The sequence below is a fragment of the Anomalospiza imberbis genome, chromosome Z (assembly GCF_031753505.1).
Source record: "Anomalospiza imberbis isolate Cuckoo-Finch-1a 21T00152 chromosome Z, ASM3175350v1, whole genome shotgun sequence".
NCBI lineage: Eukaryota > Metazoa > Chordata > Aves > Passeriformes > Viduidae > Anomalospiza > Anomalospiza imberbis.
In genome coordinates, this window is record NC_089721.1 from 72,204,662 (window position 1) to 72,225,108 (window position 20,447).

General features: G+C 40.7%; 1 protein-coding gene across 9 annotated transcripts in view; it reads right to left on the reverse strand.

The window, feature by feature from the left end:
- Positions 1 to 916: 916 nt before the first annotated feature.
- The window catches only part of VCAN (versican), a 98,437-nt gene continuing 78,906 nt past the window's right edge, over positions 917 to 20,447 (reverse strand). For all 9 annotated transcript variants that reach the window (XM_068176472.1, XM_068176464.1, XM_068176473.1 and 6 more), the window contains 5 exons: positions 17,906 to 18,064; positions 16,411 to 16,493; positions 3,718 to 3,862; positions 3,046 to 3,228; positions 917 to 2,229 (listed from right to left, as the gene is read on the reverse strand). In XM_068176472.1, the coding sequence (XP_068032573.1) occupies positions 2,099 to 2,229; positions 3,046 to 3,228; positions 3,718 to 3,862; positions 16,411 to 16,493; positions 17,906 to 18,064 (701 nt within the window). In that variant the 3' untranslated portion in view covers positions 917 to 2,098. The remainder of the gene's footprint in view (positions 2,230 to 3,045; positions 3,229 to 3,717; positions 3,863 to 16,410; positions 16,494 to 17,905; positions 18,065 to 20,447) is intronic.

Consider the following 20,447-nt stretch of genomic DNA (forward strand, 5'->3'; position numbering starts at 1 on the left):
CTCCATTCACAAAAAAAAAAAAAAAAAACCCAGACATTCACATTATACACTATACAAGATAATAATATAAATAGAGAAAAGTATTATGTGCATTGTTTGGGGGTGAGGGGTGGGGAATGGACCGGCCAACGCAAGGAGGTCCTGCCACAAGGGTGGGGAGCAGCCTCTGCCGTTCCTCAGGGTCAGGGGATGTTGTCTGAACTCTGGTTTCAGCTGTGGCAAGGTCACCCCATGGGCAGCTCTGCCCTGTTGGCTGGGTTTCAATTCTTCTCCTTTCCCTCTCAGCTTTTCTGTCCCCAACACAACCCCACGCGAACACAGAAGCGTAAATCTCGTGCCTGTGTGTGTTTTTCATGTTACTTTAAAAGGTACATCCTAAGGAACTTATTTTATTCTCAGTTTTGTTTGTTCTTTTTTTTTTTTTACCTGTTATTGTTATTTTTTCATTTTTTAAATTTTTTTTTTAATTTTTTTTTACGTTTTTTTGTCCTGTGCCCAAAGGTGTGCAAGGCACTTTGCAGGAACAACAGTCCTTTCCGTGGAGAGGTCGTTTCAAACGTCACCTCCTACACTCACTGTACACATCCAGGTCAGTGGTGGCACTGACCAGGGCAAGAAATCATGACAGAAAACTCCTACGTACACACTGCACCAAACTACAACCTAGAACCAATCTGTGCACACACCTCTTTAGAGAAAGCCAAGATCCTGATTCTTCTGCGGGTCACGCATAGCTCTCACCCATCTAGCCGCCAACAAATTATCCTGTTTAGCAGGAATTTTTGTTCTCCGGGGAAAAAGAGCAAGCTGAACTGAAAGATGGTTCCAAAAGTGGAGCTCAGGGGCTAATACTGCACTGGTGAGCTCTTTGAATCTTCTTTGAATGGGTAAAATAACATCCAATAAATTAAATCAGTATGGCTTACTTCATTTATTTATGTACGCTTCACAGCTGCAGCATTCATACACAAACATTCATTACTTTATAAAAAGATTAAAAAATGGTTATATATACAAAATTATTTACTTTTTTGATTTTTGTTTGTTTTCTACAAAAAAAAAAAATCCCCCAAACACCAGGTCTACCTCCATTTTAGAATGCAGAGACCTGTAATATAGACCTTGTGGTTAATATCATGAAAGTAATTTTTTTCCTTGTTTCCTTTTTTCTCTCTTCTCTTCTCAAAAAAAAAAAAAAAAAAAAAAAAAAAAAAAAAAAAAAAAAAAAGTGGCCCTGGTTGATAAAGTTAATGTATTAGCACTTGGAATTTTACAGGCTCTCCTTGTCATACACAACTCCTCCACACAGTCCTTTCTCACATGTGCTGAAGCTGGAATGGAGAGCAGAAAAAACGTTCCATATCACAGTCCCTAGTTCATGCTTCGTGCCACTTTTATGTGCTCTGTCTAAACTTTTCATCTCATGGGACACAAACTGTACCTTGGGTGGGAATTGGCACAGCTCCCATTTAAAAAAAAAAAATTTAAAAAAAAAAAAAGAAAAGTCATGTCACTTGTGTGTTTATCTTCACCTGATAATTGCAAATTTCAGTCAGTGAAGTCTTTATTTCAACCATTTCCAGCCTAGGTAAACAACACAGAAACAATGTCATAAATGACTGAAGACCTCTGAGGCCGTTCTAACCATAAATATGCCTGAAATTAGTGTGACTTTTCATTTTATATACAGGATTTTAAAAACAACACACAGTCAAACAACATTAAAATCATCTTATTTACATTTTCATTGGTGCTAAAATTGAGCTGTTTAAATATTGCAGAAGGCTGGTACATATCATAAAATGGTCCACACCGATGGCATATAGAAAACTAATAATCTTTATAGGCTGGAAATGGTTTCCTTTTATCCCCATAAGCACTTCTCCTCTTTTTTATTTATTTCTTAAATTTTCTGATAAACACCGTAATTTTTATTTTTTCCTTTTTTTTTTTTTTTTTTTTTTGCAAAACGCGTTGTGAATACTACAGTCCATAGTTTCAAAACGATTCGATAATACTCCTGTAAGTGATAGAAAAAGGCACAGAAAGTTATGACTTTGGCTGAAATGGTGGAAATCCCCAATTCACCATTTAGCTCTCAGCGCCTCGAGTCCTGCCACGTCCTGATCCAGCGGTGGTAGTGCTTGGACGAGTTTAACGACGTCCCCTTGCCTGATGAGGAGTGTTTGTAGTAGTATTTCTTAGAGTAAGTCCTTTGGTATGTGGAGGCTGCAGAGAGAAGGGAGAAGGAAAAGAAAAAAAAGGGAGATTCATTTAAAATGGAACTGCGAATGGGCTGGCTACACTTCACGACACAGTTGCATTTACTCTTGGTTAATTAAAAGGGTAAACAAATTATTAACTGGAGCTGTGGCAGTGTTACAGGCATACACACACAGCTGCAGAAAGAATCATTAGCATTATTAGGAACCTGTTGATTCCCTGATTTGCTAACTTCAAAATAATCTTAATGCTTTCTGGAGTGATGCCTTAAGATTTTAACGTTTGTGTTTTTCAAATCCTGTACTCTCTAGGGTATAACTCTGAACTCCATATAAAGTGTTAGTTACTGTCTTCACATTTTGGTCAGACAACACAACTCCTCTAGGCCTAAGGACAGCCTCAGGGCCTGAAAGCAAATGTGGGGGTAAATGACTTCATTACCTGAGGCTGGAATTGGAGGATGAACCCCTGAAATGTAAATGAACCAAACTTATAATTGTGTGAAGAACTCGTGACCATTGTCCATCTTGGGTGTAGCCTCTGGGAGGCTTTGACTGTCCAAGGTGTACCTTTTGAAGGCCTTAAATAAATATCTACTCTTATTCTCTTAATCTTGTCTAGCCCCTGTTCTAGGCAGCCACTCCAAGGCATCAGTAAACACAGAAGAGGAAGATTCCCATTCGTTTCAGAGGCTTGGTGTTCTTTCGCCATAATCTGTCCTGCCAGACTTGCTCCTCTCTTAAAATACACATTAATTACTTATTAATCTTAAATTAGCCCGCTGTTTCTGATTTGCCAGTGGTTTGCTTTCAGAGGACTCACGATTCATGCAAGTAATTTTGGGCATATCCCATCGTCCGTTCCCCTGGCACCGGATGGTCGGGATGTGGCGCTGGATGAAGCCGTCCTTGCAGTGGTATCTGATGAGGGAGTTGATCTCGTAACGAGGCTTCATCTTCCCAAAAGTCTTGGCATTTTCCACGACAGGAGGCTGGCCACAAGCCACTGGAAGGAAGAGAGGGCATCACCCAAAAATTCAGTTTGTGAGCCCAGATTGAGCTGGGACTGGCCTCTGAGCCCTGGCTAAGGGAAGGTGACAAGGGACCTCAGCTGGACTCCCAAGAGGAACATCCAGACATGGACAGGGGGATCAGTCTGCCCTGTAGATCTCCTGTCTTGTAAACCAAAGCTAATAGTGTTGGAAATTGGAAAATGGCAGACACTGTGGTCAGCAATGCCTTTTTGGTTCAAATTCTAAATGTAAATTCCAGCCAAAAAGTTGGCATACTCGCACAAAGAAACCTGAAAACAAGTGAAGATACTACAAGCATTTAAGGAAGAAGTCCTTTTTCCAGGGCTCTTCCTGTCATCCTCAGAGACAGTCTGTTTGAAAGGACTGAAAACTGATGGATCCATCAAGGTCCAAAGAACGTGGCAAAAAAGTACTGAGCGGCAATTTAGCAAATCATGCTTTTGTCACTGCAAAGTTTGTACCTGTTCCTTTCTTGCAGGTATAAGTGAGGTGGTAATTGCACGGGACATCATTCCACTGCCCGTTCTCATGCCAGATTATGACAACACAGTCTTCTCCAGCAGAAAAGAAGCTGTCTGGCTGGTTTGGCCTCCAGTTCTCATATTGCTGCAGAAAAGAGAAGCAAAACCATCATTCCCCGTGCTGGAAGATATTTACATTAACAAAGGAGCACATGATATGACCTGCGGCAAAAAGCAACCTCAACTGTTTGATTCAGGCTGCTAAGCATGGACTAAACAAAGGGTAGATTTATAATATCCTCCCACTATATTAAAGATTATCTCAAGGGGGAAAATAGTCTGGTCTAACTTCTCATTTACTGTAAACTGATGTCAGGTGAACAAAACAAAGAGACACAAGCAAAACTAAAGTGTGTCAAAACCACTCTTTCCTACTTAAATATAATAAGTATAATGCAAGAAAATAGAGTAAATATCCTGTGACCCTCATTAGAGCACATCTACTAAGTGAGAAATTACAGACTAACTTCCCAGACTTGGATTATTTATGACACTGGATGATTTCAGTCAGTTAATGAATTCATTCCACAGGATGACATGCAGAATTAGGTGCAACATAAGTGAAAGAGTCAAGAGTGTGGCCCCCAAAACCACTGGAGATTGGTGTTTCCACTAAAAATGCTAGGTGGCAGTCTGAGCCCGGACAGCAGCCTCACGGCTTTAGAAATGGTGATCCAAATTCTGCCCTCTGTTGAAAAACCAGCCTCAAACTTCTATGAAAATATATGAACGAAAGCAGAAAATGCTTCTTCAAAATGCACTACATTTAGAAGTAGAAATATGGGTTTTGGTATAATGCAAAACAAACAAACAAAAACTCACAAAAGAACCTTCAAATGGCTGTGAAATAGCAGCACAATGTCACTTTTGGGTGAAAATTTGGAAGGATTCAGTCTGATTTTACAATCAACCAGCAGGAAAAGTAGCAACGCTTTTGTCAGACTGATTGAAACTTGTGCAGCAGTTCTTGTCAGGGGACATACAGGGCCCTGTCCTGGCAGCCAGCAGACGTGGGATAATCCCTCACTTTGCTCCCAAACAAAGCACAGGAATCTGAGATTTGCATAATGTTATGTCAAGAAAAGTGAGAGAATAGTTGGAAACCACCCCTAACGATTTTCAGTTTTTGCTGGGATTTCTGTTGTGCCACTCCAGGAAGAATTTAAGGAAGGGTAAAAATAGATATCTGTAAGAACTGGAATTCACATAAATGCCAGACATTAACCAGGCAGCTAGCCCCTTGTATGGGCAAAATGACACAGTTTCTACAGTGCTTATATTTTCCTCAGTGCTTACATCTTTCTGACTAGAGCTGGCCTGTACAAATGTCATAGAAGTTTAGTTTTCTATTTTCTTAACTTTGTGAAATAACCCCTATTCACTGCCTGGGTGAACACATTATAGAAATAAAGTTAACATACCCCACATAAGTAATATTTACCTTACAATGAATCAAATTATGAAAGGAAAATGAGTTAAGTACTTAACCTTTTCCTACCACGTGTCATCTTACCCATCATAGGTTTTAATTATCCAGGCAATTTAACCAGCACAGTCTGAATAAATTTTTTATGCACTGAATTTATTACCTCTAATAAAACATCCCCCTTTTCAGCTGGAACGAAATTAACTCCATCTCAACTTTTCAGTGTTTAACAGTCCTAAATTACAGTGCAAACCAACTAATTTACTCAAGTTTAGGATCCATTTGCTTTCAAGAATGTGTGCATAGGTACAAAAATTAAAGAACACTCTAAGGTTAGTGGCAAAAAGTTTCACCAATAATGTCCTGAGAGCCAGGGAAATATTTCAACAAGCCTTGCAGCTGTTTCTTGTGGAAATAATACTGCAGAGCTGCTTGCTTCCATAGGGATGAGAGTGTGGGAATGAAGGATATTTAGTGGCTGTTTGGGGGCGTGTGAGCTGGAGGTGCTCAGCAGCCTGCCAGCTCCCACCCTTCAGCACACAGACTCCATATGCTCTTACTTGCCTTGCCAAAATGACTCCAAAATTTGTGTTTGCTTAGCTGGCAGGGCTGCAGTGTAGTGGCAAAGTATTACATCTAGGCCCTGTGGTTTGTTCAAGAATGTCTGATATCCTCCAGCATGACTTGCTGTTACCTCACATCTGATATCGTCATTGCACAGATTTATTTTGGCTGAGGAGCTCTGATTTTGCCTGGGTCTGGTGCCAGAATTGCTTAGCAGAGGAAGTTCCAGACTGCTGAATTGCTTTCTTAGGTCCCCACCCAGCCCCTCTGTAGTTTTCCAATTCCTTATTTAGACACTGATAATGGGACAATGATACAGGGATATTCTCACAGTTTGAGTGGAACAGGCTACTAGACAAATAAATTAATATTTTGCATTTCTCTTATGGAATAGATCTTTGCATGAGCATAGGCACGAATCTGGCTTCCACTGGTATAGATCTGGATGATTGCACCATCTCCATATCAGAAAAAAATTAATGGGAAAAAAACCTTTGGCAAGGCTCTTAGCTATATCATTCATAAGACAAAACCTAAATAGAATAAAATACTTAGTGAATACATGGAAGAAAAGTTGCTGTAAAATTTTTAGTCCTTATCAGAAATATTGACACTGGGTGATTGCACAGAGTGACCTAAAAACCATCACTACTCTGTTTTTTAAGCAACATTACCACAACAGACATGATTTTTTTTTCTCTGTATTGAAATGCAAAGCACTTCTAGAGTGTACACTTCTGGACATATAATCTTAATTATGTACAAGACTCTAAATGAACTTCAGAGGAGGTTTGGCTGGCCACACTTCTCCTCCAGCTGAGGTGGCTGTGGAGAGGGAGGTCCAGAGCAATCACAGAATCTCAGCATGGTTTGGGTTGAAAGGAACCTTTAAAATCATCCAGTCCCACACCCTGCCATGGGCAGGGACAAGTTCCACCAGAACAGGCTGCTCCAAGCTCTGTCCCACTGATACCAAAATCGGCAGAATTCTTTATTCTCTGTGCTATTTACTACAACCTGCCCTTGATCAAGCACAGACCTCAAGCTCAGGCAGACACCACTGCACCACCCACTCTGAAAAACTCTCAGTATCCTCAGTGGCAGGGTGGTTGGGACTTTTCCTCAAAAACCTGAGGTTTCTGTGTAGCCAGGTGACTGCAGGACCTAGACCCAGGGACAGGGGTTTGGTGCCTGTACCTTCATTTGGTCTTTGGGGAGTCTGCCTGACCATCATTTCAGGATGAGAAGTGGAGTTTATACTCTTTGTGCTTTTAATTATACTGTAATAATTAGTTGATCTTACTTGTACTTTTTTTTGTTTTATTGTTGAAATCAAAGCCTTCTCTGTCGCACTGGATTTATTTGTTCTAGCTTTCTCTGCTAAAAGACCCTGAAAATTTTCCTGCAGAGTGTGGATGGTCCATGACTTAGAGCTGGAGCTGAGTTGGGATTCAGCTCTTCAGACTTCCTACGTGGCACTAGATAATGCACTTGGCTGGTCATTCACAGCCCATAAAACAGGGGGAAATCTATTCTCTTGCCTCACAGGAGGAGTTTGGATATTATGGCTGCAAAAGCCCACGAGGACGTTTTATGAAGTTCCACATTTTTGGGGATGATTTCCTTATATGGCCCTGCATAAACTCACAGTCGTGTTGGGTGGCAGGCTGACTTGTCACGTAAAATGAGCTTAAAAAGCCAGGACTATAGCAAGAGCTGTAAAGCAGAAAACATTATTAGCCAGTCACTACCTATTCTCATTCAGATGGCTGCTAATTAAACAGAAGGGGCATAATCTTCCCATCCCTCGTGGGAGATTCGTTATTTAAATTCTCAGATAAGCAGCCTTTCTTGTAGGGCTCATTTCCTTACTAATGGGTAATCCACTCAGCTCTTTCAGGTGCTTGCACTGCCCAGGTGCATCCAGGAGTATCTCAGCTTTGAGACACTCCTTTGGAAATTTCAGCCCTTCTTTTATCTCCAAAAGGCTCATCAAGTGCCTGAGATCAATCACTCCGATTTTGCATCCCAAAATAGCCAACAAGCATTGTGTTTAAGGAAGCACAATAAAAGAGCACTGATGCCAACAAAACTGTGCTGCTTGACCTCGGTATTGTGTAAAGGCCAATAATCTTCTGCATAGGACTAGGAAATAATTTACTTGAAATACATATATATTTAGATTTACAGGTTAAGGCTTTTCCTTCTTGGGAAAGGAAACATGTTTTCAGCATGTTTAAATAAGCTGTCTTTACAAATCTCTCTTGGCACTTTTTGGAGCTTGCTGTTGAGATTTTTATTTTCTTTCCTTCTGGCTACTTCCCTATCTGATTCCTCCTTAGTGCAGGACTAATGAGGCAAATTAGAGAAAAAACAACAATGGAAGAGGTAGGGACTGGCTGATTGGATACTTTCTGTGCCATTTCATCTGAAAGTGAAGCAACATTTCCTGCCTGGTATTTCTCACTAAGCTGAAACCACTACTGCAAACCTTATTATCACCATTTTCTTCTCCTGCCATAGCTCTGATAAGAACAGGAATACACTTTTTACTTTTTCAACACAATAGCAGACAAAGTCTTAGAAATCTTTATTAGAAAGGCCCTGAATGAGTCCCTCACTGTGGGGGTTGTTATAATTGGACAGCTTAAGTAAAAATTACATCTCACTTCCAGTCAGTCTAGGGAATTACTCAGTGGCTGAACTTCAACAAGATCAGCACGAGGTTTCAATGAGCACATGCATCAGTCCAGGAAACCCTCATTTGTGATTTTGTAACAGCACTGATGCTGTTACAGGAGATGCTTGGGAAGTTTAAACAGGATTGCGTTTCTTTTCCATAGGGAAAAAAAAAAAATCAACCAGATTTCTATGAAGATTTGGCAAGGAATGAAATATTACCATTAAGGTCAGCTAGTATTTAAATGCATTTTTACATGGGAAAGACAATAAGTTATCTTACAGTGCAGGCTCTATTCCACTAAAATTCCCTCCACTCCTGCAGAGGATTTTTCTGTTTAATTTTATGAAAGGAAGCAGACTGACAGAACTGACCAAAAGCGTTCTTTAAATTGAAAACTCCATTCAGTGAGAGTTTAAGCACACACCTTGATTTAAAGGCATGGGTCATGCCTTAAGGAGGATGATCACAGGGAAGATCACATGGAGATTCATACAGAGGCTAAAATAATTGCCTGAAGGAGGGACCAAGTGTGCGCATAAATCTTTGCTGGGAGAAACTCAAATAAATTTGAAGACAGCTCTTACTTAAACCTATCTACAAGTACACACAAAAATCACATGTCGTGATCCTGATTTTTTTTTTTTTTTTTTTTAGGTTCTGGTTGAATGTCTTTCCTTTAGCTCCTAAGCTGAGTTTTATTTGCATAGGATTTGGGAAACTGGCAGGGTTTGGACCAGGCAGGAACCCAACACTCCCCATGACTGAGTCACACTGTGAGCAAGACAAACCCTCAGGAGGAGCTTTGCTAAGTACTTCTGCAAAAGATTTCACTTGCAGGGGTTGGGTTTTTTGGTTAGAGAGAGATGGAATGTATTGAAAAACTTTTTTTAGTCCTGTGCAGCAACTTGCAAGAAAAAAAAAGGACTCTGGAAAACATACATTCCTGTGCATCTATCCAAAAGAAGCGACTGCAGATTGAATAAGCAAAAAGAAATAATTTGGGAAAAGAAATCTAATTAATTGAAATTCAACCAGAGGAAAAAAGGCTACCTGATGAAACTGAAACATAAAAGCACCGTCAGCCCTATAGTTTTGGGAAGAAATGATTGTATGGTGCAGCAGATGACTAGCTGTGGGATGTTTTTAAAGCAACACCATAGAATGACGATTTTTCCATGAGAAGCAGGAAATAGTGAGAATGGTAATGAAACCCCACTAGGTGCCGCTGTCTGCTTGCTCCAACGCCCAGAGTTTCCCCAAAATGATAATTATTCAGAATTATAACTTTCATTAACTCTTTCAAAGCTACATGAAGCCGTGGACTTTTACCTGCTCTTTACCACGTGTTGTTTTCAGAACAATAGCTTTCATCACACGCTGTACAGTTCAACTTTGAGAGTACGCTGTGTGTGATGGGCTCTCAGAAGTCACTTTAGCAGCTGAGAAATCACGTTAAAAATGAGTGGCAAAGGAAGTAGGGTGGTAAGTGCTGGTTTGGTGTAATTCATGTTTGTTTTGGAGTCACATTGACATGTATATATATTAGGAGTGCGCTGCAAATTGTGTGGGGTGTGATTTAATCTTTTTGTGCACAGCTACCAGGAGAGCCACTGAGTGGGGGAGGGGAAATAAAAAGAAGGAAAATCCTGCACTTTGTCAACAATTACTGCAGGCTTGAAGCTGTCCAAGAATTTTAGCCCAGAGTAATTTCAGCCCAGCAGTAACAAGTCTCTGAAGTAACTGCTGACCCCCCAGGTAAAAACAAGACAAAACCCCACTTTGTCCAAGAGGCCCTCGTTAAGACATCCTGAACCAAAAATATACCTGTCATTAATAACATTATATAGTTCTCCTCCATTTAAATGCGGGTCAAATGAGCATCTTAAAAAGAGGCCGTAATGACTGACTGCAGCACAGAACCAAAACATTTGGTAGGTTTAAAATCTCCTCCAAGGATCCTGTGGGACATGGGCACAATGAGCTTTTTGTTTGCAGCTGACTACAGCACTTTTTTAGTTTGTTTGCATTACTTAACCCTCAGAGGCAGGCTCCTTCACTACAATACTCCATGCCTTTTGAAGGTTTTGGGGTTTTTTTGTGTGTGTGTGTGTGTGTGCTCAATGAAGTTACTCTTTCTGAGAGGGGTGCAGTTACAGATGTGCTCAAGTTAAAGCCTTCTGACTCACCGACCAATAAAGGAAGGAAAAGAGAGGGCTTTGTTTTTTGCCAGAATTAAGTTTCTGGGTTGTTTTCCTTCTTCTTCTTAATTTTTTTTTTTTTTTTAATTTTTATTTTAATGCAGCTACCTAAAACTGACAGCCTGAGGAACCAGCTTTGCAGAACACAAAGCATAAACGCCCCTGTGCTGAAGGGGAGGAAAAACCAAGGCAGGGTCTCTGTACAGCTTTAAAAGTGGCAATATTCCCCATCCCTTTCCTGGCTGGCAGCATTCTCCCAGTGACAGACAATCTGGCCACAGACGCTGGCCAGCTCCTTATTACAGCACTAATCTTATGTAATGGCAGTGAGCTCACCGCCCTACAAAGCACTAATTATCAGCAGCGTTTTCCAGGGGATGTGAAAAACCCCCCTCGTGGGGCGGGGGGCTCTGGGCACAGCCCCAAGTTGCTGTATGTGCTTAATCCATAACATGAATAGCTCCAAAGGGCTCCTTGTCTGCTGTGCCTGCTCACAAGGGTCCTTAGCAAACACAAAGGGGGAGCTGCCAAAAGCAACACCAGGTTTTTTGGGTTTTTTTTTTCTTTTTTCTTTTTCTTTTCTGTTTGGATGGGTGTGCTTTACAGCTGTAAAAGTTACCATTCACAGAGCTAAGTGAATTATTTAAATTCGATTTCGCTGGTGTATTTTCAAGCTTCCCGTTTTGTCCTCTCTCCCTTTGATCAATTATTAAATGCCTCAGCTGATAATGTAAGTTTTGTTGTTCTGTAGTTTGTATTGCATCACGTTTAAGGTATAAAAAGATCCAAGAAGGCAAATTCCTCTGCTCAAACAGTTGTGTGAGTGTCTGAGCCTTGCTTCCTTCTCCTGCAACACCGTGCTTTTTTCCCAAATGTGTTTGTTTTCACTGCTCAGAGCATTATAGATAACTGTGGGATGAGGATTGTCCGTGGTACATACTTAAAAGCGTTGCTCACTGTTGCAGAAATGCTGGGAGAAAAGTCTACAGTAAAGTGCAAGAACATTTTAGATTCTGTAATTTTCTAAATGTAAATAAAGACTACATATAGCCATTTTCATTGCACATCAGAGGGAAAATAAACCAAAGCCAACAGAATAGCCCTATAACTACCCTGAACAGAAGAAAAGCAGAGCTAGCAAAACATGCTCTAAAAAACACTACATTATTCTCTCCTGCCTCTTGAATCTATCAATGTAATCGTACCTGAAACATCCTGAGCAGAAACTGGCTTGATTTTCAGGAAGTAATGACTAACAAAGCTCTAAAAGAGCTGGGGTGCTGCAAGTTCTCTGAGCACACCTCAGGGGCTGCTCTCACCACCTTCACTTTTGGGACAAATCATCTGAAATCAGGGACCAGGCAGATTTGCCAAAGTTTGCAGCTTCCTGCTGGTCCACACAACCTCAGGTGATGCTCCCAGCCCGGTGTCAGTGGCCCCAGCTCTCACTGAACTTGCCCCACGTGTGAGGGTCTGGGTTTTCTGAAAGGACAACCACTTTTTATGCTGCACTAACACAGCGGCCAACAACTCCTTCCCCTTAATATAAAAAAAGGGTGTCGTTATTTTGCCCAAAAAATTGTTTTGTTGTGTGGCTTACCGGCTCCAGAACATGAATTCCACCTCTCCCAACAAAGAGAACTACTGAAAAGTTATTTCTTTCAAAAACAGAAAAAAAAAAAAAAAGAAGAAGAATTAAAAAAAAAAAAAAAAAAAAAGGGGAGAGAGCAGGGACATGCTGTAGATAAGAAAAGATTGCTCCCTGCCACCCAGATACAGCACAGCAAATCAGAAAAACACAGATACTTGTGAGCAGCCACTGGATCCCAGAGCTTACTGTAATTAAATCCTATTTTATTCTGCTTATTGGACAATGTGCCCTAAGTTTGGCCAAGGAGCACTTTGAAGATAAGTTCTGGCCTCAGCCAAGAAGATCCCAAACTGTTTTTTTATAGAAAATACAAAAAAAAAAAAAAAAAAAAAAAAAAAAGGAAAGACAAATAAAAGCAAATTCATTTGCCCAAAAAAATAAAAAATCCTGTAATGATAGACCAGTTACCTGAAAACCATCTTCTTTATGCAAAGTGCCACCTGAGCTGACAATTAAACTTTAGGGCATGAGAGGTGGGACACAACCACTTTATTCAAGTAATTTTGCTTCTCTCAAGCCCAGTCTGTGTTAGGGTTGCAGTGGGTACAACAAGCTGAAAATGTGTTTTTTACCAGCAGATGGTGAGGCTTTATCTGCACAAGATTGTGCCATTTTGCCTGAAAGGCAGGAAACTGCTAACTAGTTTTGAATTAAAACCACTTTACAGTTAAGGAATAAACTTGCCAAATCTCTCTGAAATCTCACAGATGATGATGCATCAGACATTTCAGTGAGGCAGAGCAAAAAGCTTCCTCAAGGTCTCTATTCAGGAGCAGAACCTCCAATACTGTGATTTATGAGTGGGCCTATCCTATTTTATTAGGCTAGTTTTTCTTGTCCTAAAAGTTGTTTTTTGGATTTTTTTTAATGGAAAACAGGCAGACTCAATGCAAATATGGACAAAAGTCATGTGGGCTGAGAAGATTTAAATGCTATTTCTTGCTTTCTCACTGAATTTGATTGTATTCACTTCATTATTCAAGACACCAAGATTTTCCTCCAGGAGCTCTGAGAGCAAGAGCGTGAATTTACAAAGTCACTTTTCATCTTTTCCAAAACTTGCTTAGCGGCACTATTTTTCCAAGTTCAACATAAATTCCAGTTGAAGCACAAAAAAATATGTGCACAGGAGTACAGGGGTTTTGGGGTTCTTTTTCTGACTGCTGCTGCTGGGAAAAATCTGCTGCTTTGATGAATTGTGAACAGAGAGTATTTTCTATAGGGGTGAAAAAGGAAGAATTCCAAGGTATCAGAAGTGGCTGACTTAGTCCACTATTAGGCAATAAACAGTCTTTTTCAGAAGGGTTGAGAGCCTGTCAAAGCTACTTCAAGTTCAGCGTAGATTTCCCAGTAAGAACCTTAATTCTATATTCTCATTTACATGCTTTGCCCAAATATCATGTTTAATGGTGGCTGGCTCTTGGCCTGAGTTTAAAAAAATCAGGAAAAACACAACTTGACAGGGGCTGAAAATGTCAAAAAATTAATGATTTCCTTCCATTGAACCCATTGGTTGGAAAACATTTTAGGTGCAAAGAAAGGGAAAAAAAAGTATTTTATCCCTTTTCCCAAAATTGCCAATAAAATATCTGGCAAAAGAGTTGCTGTCAGTGTGCTGCATATTTCTGTTGATTTCCTTGTGTTGGTGGGAAATGAGTACCAAAGTAATATAAACCTTTTTCTGTGTCTCCAGTAGTGGAGTCTGTGTTTCAAGCATTCCCAATTCCCAGTTCTAGGGGCTTGTTTTGGTTCAGAAGGAAAATTCATGAGAAAGAGAAACTTGTCACCCACAACACATCTTGATGATGTTGTTGTTGTTAATTTGCTTTTTCTTTTAGGTACACGAAGGATCAGAACTGTTAGGGGTTTATTTTTAATCCATAAAACCTCATAAAGCCATGCAAGCATGATATTTTGGATTGCACCAAGATGTTATTGGAGAAAATTCAAAGAAGTATCAAGATAAAGATGAATGTGCACCACTTGTAGCTGCACAATCACTCTTCTGATCGTATCTCCAAGAAAACTGATATCAGGGGGATCCCCAGCACACTTGACAAATTTTCCCCCATGCCAGAAGTGTTGAATAGAATTGTGGATAGACAATATTTTTTTGGAGAGTGCATAGAGTTGGGAAAAAAATTTAGGAACAGCTGAATACACATGCACCCTGATACAAAAAACATGTCAAGGCCATTTAAATTTTGGCTATAGGCAAGAATCATCTCTAAACTCAGAAATTCAATTTAGAACCTGAGTGTTGGTGTAATAATGTTGATTTTTATGATCACATATTATGTTAATGCATTTAAAGCCATCACAAAATCTGCTTACCCACGCACATATAAAAGATGCAAATTTTCTACCTGCATAGTATTTAAATTCACTGCAATTTTAGAACATCATCAGGAAAATAGATTGGATACATATATTTAATTATGTTGTCATACCTATTAATTACTAGAGAAGTAATAAATCACCGTAACAACAAGAGTGGCTAGAAAGTATGAGAAATAAGTTAAAAGCCAGAGAAAATGGAACAAATGAGGCAGCTGCTCAGAACCATGGGATCCAGAAACCATATGGAATAAGTTAATAGGAAAATCTATTGAAGCAATGAATATAAATGATTTCAAGAGACACCTAAATTGTTTCCAAAGGAAGAGACAGAGGGAAGTTGTTAAAAATGAAAGAAAAATAAGGTGGAAAAAAAGATCAATCAAAGCAGAAATCTGTTGGACACATGGTACCACTCTGTTCCTAGAATATCTTAATTTCTTAAAATTGAAAATTACAGTAAAAATACAATGCCCATTTGGTCAGTAGCCTGAATTTAAAAAATAGGATCTCAGCTCCAATTTTAATTTCCTCAAAATCATAGAATCATAAAATGGTTTGGATTGGGAGGGAACATGGGCAGGGACACCTTCCACTAGACCAGGATGATTAATCAGTGGCGCAAAACTCTGTTTCTGGAATATATAGGCATTTTATATTATCTTATATATATTTACCTTATTTTACACCTGGTGTCTGGGATCACCAGTGGGTGCCTTGGTACCACCCCAGATATCCTGAGCCACCAGTGAGGTAACAGAAAGCTTCAACACCATTTCCCACCCATCTTTGCTGTCACCTGCCACACACAGCCATGTCCCCAAGAAATGTCTCATTTATAAGCCATTTCAGAGCACTTTTAGGCTCTGGTTGTTTACATGAAATGGCAATAAGTGAAGCCGGCCTTGCCCCAGTTGTCTCTCTACACCAGCTGCAGCCACATGGTCTGCAGCAACAACAGGTGTGTCCAGATGCTCTCTGATTTAAAAGTTCACTACTGGAAGGGAAAAGAATAACTAGTTTGGGCTTTTTCTTAATGTAATGTTCTTCACTGGGGTACTCAACAGCAAATAAATCACTTGTTCCTCCTACAGAAGAGATTATTTAAAACGGGGAAGAGTTTGATCATTTCCTATGTCCATCAGCTCTTTGATTTAGGTTTGTTGATGGTGGGTGAAGATGTTTTCCCTCTCCTTCTGCTGATTTTCTTTTTTGTTTTAAGTCAGGAGGTATCAACAGCATCATGAAATTTTATGGGTGAATTATGGGTTACAGGCCTCCTGTACCAGCTGCAGAGCTGCCCCACAGAGCAGGCTCCAGAAATACTTGTGAGGCTCCTCTGTGCACCCCAGAGACCTAGCAAAGGCAAGAGCTTGAATGCCAGATCATCACCCAAAAATGCATCTTGGTGAGTGAGGAGAATTGCCACACATGGCCTTGAGCAAGGCAAGAAGATCACAAACCAGCTCCAGCAGAGACCCTTAAATTACCACAGTCTCAGATTTTTGAGTATTTCTATTTGAAACCTTAGAGAGTTCCCACACATACAATAACAGGAACTAAGAACAAGACCTTAGAGCTAAACCACAAAATATTAGGTATCCCAAAATGAATTTACTGACTGTTTTCTTGGGTCCATATTTAGCGATGGAGGGGGTTTGGGCTGGTGTTTTTTTTTTTTTTTTTTAATGCAGCTTCCCTCATTGCTGGTGGGAATTTGATAAGCCACCACAAAAAGAAATGAGTGAGTGATTTCAACTCAAAGGCATCTTACCATTGGGCTACCATCAGTCCAGCGGAAGTCACGCTCAAACATCTTGTCATTGAGGCCAATCCACTGGTAGTCATGGCCAATACCTAGGGAACCAGAAGGACATTTTTATTAACCTTCCCATAAATGGAAGAGATTTCACCAAAGAAAATAATTTTATGCTGAATGAATCAGACATCCTGTTCTTAAGATTATTCTGCTCTTTGTGCTAAAGACTGGTTTAGAGGCTCTTTTTCAGCTTTTTGGTTTTAATTTGGGATGTGTATAAAAAAGCAGATTCTCATCTAAGAGTTTTAAACGACCCTGTCTCTTCACTCCCAGTGATATCTACCAAGGCAAAGAGAATAAATTTCCTACCTGAGAACACATGACAGGAAGAAAAGAAAAAAAAATTAAAATCACATATTCTAATCCACATTTTTCAAGTTTTGGTTAGGCTGTCTAAATTTTGTTGTCTAAATTTTACAATACAACACAGTAGCTACTTCTTTGCATGATATATGGTGGCATTGGCTTGATGTCATATGCACAAAATACTTTATGTCTGCAGAAAGCAAAATGTTTCAAAAAGTTTCAATGCCATAACAAAACATTTTGTTCTCGTCCCTCTCCACAAAAAGTATTTTCTATTTGACAAATAGTGATATTAACTTAATAGTGATAGAGAACTTGTATTAACTGCAGAAGTAAACATTTATAGCACAAAGTGTGCCTTTTATTTAACATTTTAAAGCATGTTTTAAGTTGGAGATGTAAAAACTGAGTGGTCACAAGGGGATCTCACCGTCTCTACACCCACAGCGATCTCTCTTGTTTAGAGTCACAGAATATGCTGAGCTGATGGGACCCACAGGGATCATCAGTCCAGCCCCTGGACCTGCACACACACCCCAACAATCCCACCTTGTACATCCCTGGGAGAATTTTCTAAATGCTTCTGGAGCTCTGGCAGCAAAGGCTTTGCCTTTGCGTCCTGGAGCAGAGGCTTCGCCTCAAGCATGCTTGAACAAAGCACTGTATGTTTTCAATTTGTTAAATAGCTCTTTTGCAGAACCGAATCCACCTATCATCAGACATTTTTCCAACACCACACAGCCAAAATTAAAGGAAAATCCTTTAGTTTTAATCAGAAATCTAGAGCCTCGAGACTATGCCCGTTCCCTGGGGAGCTTGGGCAGTGCCCAGCACCCTCCGAGGGAAAAACCTTTCCCTAAAATCCAACCTAAAGCTGCTCTGACACAACTTCAGGCCGTTCCCTCAGGTTCTGTCCCTGTCACAGGGAGCAGAGATCAGAGATGCCCCTAGAGGATGTTGGACACCGCAACGAGGTCTGACCTCAGTCTCCTCTTGCCCATCTGAACCGTCCAAGTGACCTCAGCTCCTGTCTAGACCCTTCCCCATCTCCATGCCCCTCCTTTGGACACTCCCTGACCCCTCCACATCTCCCTGGTGTGGTGGCACCCGAGTTGTGAGGCAGAGGAGCCCCGTGGGTACGCACGGTTGACGAAGATCTGCTCCTCGTGGGACAGGATGCTGGTCAGGTGCGCTCCCTGCAGGCGGCACTCCCGCTCCGCCGTGTCCCACGTGCGCCGGTGCGCAAAGTACTTGTAGCACTGCCCCTGGAACTTGTGCCAGCCGTAGTCACAGGTCTCTGTGTCTGCAGAAAACAGAGCACATCCTTGTCAGTGCACAAAGACCAGGCACATTTGGTCAGTGCACCAAAACCAGGCACGTTTGGCCAATGTACCAAAACCAGGCACGTTTGATCAATCAACCAAAACCAGGAACATTTGGTCAGTGCACCAAAACCAGGCACGTTTGATCAACCAACCAAAACCAGGCACGTTTGGTCAACACACCAAAATGAGACACATTTGATCAATGGAGAAAAATGAGGCACATTTGGCCAATGTACCAAAACCAGGCTTGTTTGATCAATCAACCAAAACCAGGAATGTTTGATCAGTGCATCAAAACCAGGCACACCAATGGATTTTCTGTGGGACAAAGCTTCAAGAAAAACCCACATCTGACAAGGAATGCAAAATCAAACACTCATCATGTGAACCTCATTTTCAGGTAGATCTGCTTACCCACTCTCAGTACACCCATCCTTGAGACCTCACCTTCAGGCAGTTCTGTTTACCCATTTGCAGCACAAACTGCAAGACTATTACTTATGTAAGACATATAACTGCAATTGGAAACTTTGTGGGTTTCCACTGATTGAATTAAGCTGAATCTGGGCAGTTTTGGGAGGATATCTTCATCCGTAACCCTGGATGGATGAAATGCCTGGATGTTGGACTGCAGTGAACGTACATTTCATTAGTTTTCTGAGCCTGTATGTGGGGATGGGAATTTTTACTTGCAAGGACAAATGGTACTTCAAGTCACTGTAGTAATTAAAGTTTGGAAGAAACTGATAACTGAAAATTGTATGAAGGGAAATTATTGTGACTGTTCAGTCCACAAAAGCAAAGCTCCAATATTATCTTTCTGAGCTCACGCCTCCAAATCCTCCCCCAAAACCCATCTTCCTTGATGAAGTCAACTTTAGACATCAATTTGTTAGGAGGTTTGTAAAGCTGAAGTACAAAGTAATGAAATTGCACGTTGTCTGTGCTTGCATGAGGCATGGTGCTGATAAGAATGCTTCACAGAGAGGATTCATATCAGCCACTATATCCTTTCAGCTCAAAGAGAAATAAACACAGGCCTTGGAACAGGAATTCTGTCAAGGTTAGGCAGCTGTAAGCAGAATAGATGGCAAAAAACCCCAAGAGTTTCAGTTCCAAGTTTACTTCTGCAGGGCTGAATCACAGGGAAAAAAATCAGCATTAATAAGATGGGCAAAACAAGTGTGATGTCTGAATGTGTGATGTCTGAGCTGTGCTTGAGGATGGGAAGAACCTGCCAGTGATAAGAGGGAGTTTTAGGGAGGAGTGGGAGAAACAACAGGGGTAAGGCAGGGGGTTTCGAGCCATGACAGATGCAATGGCATCATAAAGGACATTTCAGCACAAGATTGCAGAGTGTTTCAGCCACAGCTATCTCAGCATGGGATGGCTCACCCTGAGGGGCCTCAGGATGCTGAGGAACAGAAACACAAGGTCTGGCCTCCCCCACCCCACCCACCCACCAGGAATCAGCCACTTCCCACCAAATTTTATCAGCCCACTGAGCAAAACGGGGTCTGGAGCCTACTGTTCCAGCCTTTCCAGAGTTATGGAGATGTTCTGGGCTGGAAACTGGATTTCTCATTTTCAGTAAGTCAATGCAGTCAGTGGTCAATAACATGCTTTGGCTAAAAAAGGCTCTTTTTGCCTGAGTACAGACACAGCCAAATATTGCAGTACATGCCAAGGGCTGATGGCTGCAAATACCTTAACTAAGGGATTACTTAGGTTTGAGCTGCTACCACCACCTAAAATACAGTTTTTCACAGAACAGGTTCTTAATTCACAGCAGGAAGAGGCCATTTCCATCCTGACAAACCAAATTGTCTTATTTTTTTTAAAAAAGGAATTAAATCCCCCCCCCGACACAAAGTAGATTTTACATGTACATAAATGGATTTCAAAGTGCAAACAAAATGTGGCTAAGCCACGTCAGAGGCTTATCAGAATTTCTCTGACACTAATAATGTAGCCATTGTCTTAGGAGTCTGATATCAAAATAGTTTCCCAAAAGTCATCAGTATTGACATAAATGTACCAAATGCAAAGACATAATCAAGCTTACACTGATTATGTCCCTCCTATTTCCAGGAAGTTGAACTGTAGAAAACTGCTTGTGCCTTGAGTCATCCCAGCTATGAAAAAAGGAATGTAATCTACATAACCAAATTGTTAGTTTTTTTATCTTTTCCCTCTTTGTATTCTGTGTGAGGTGCAGGCTGCAGACACAGCTTTAATCTCTGGCATCTAGGTAATTTTTAAAGTTTAGTCTGCCTTGGGCTTTCTAGAACATTTGTTAAACCACACAAGGCTGACTAACAGACCTATGTCCTTTGTGAAGGCACTTAAGATTTTATTATT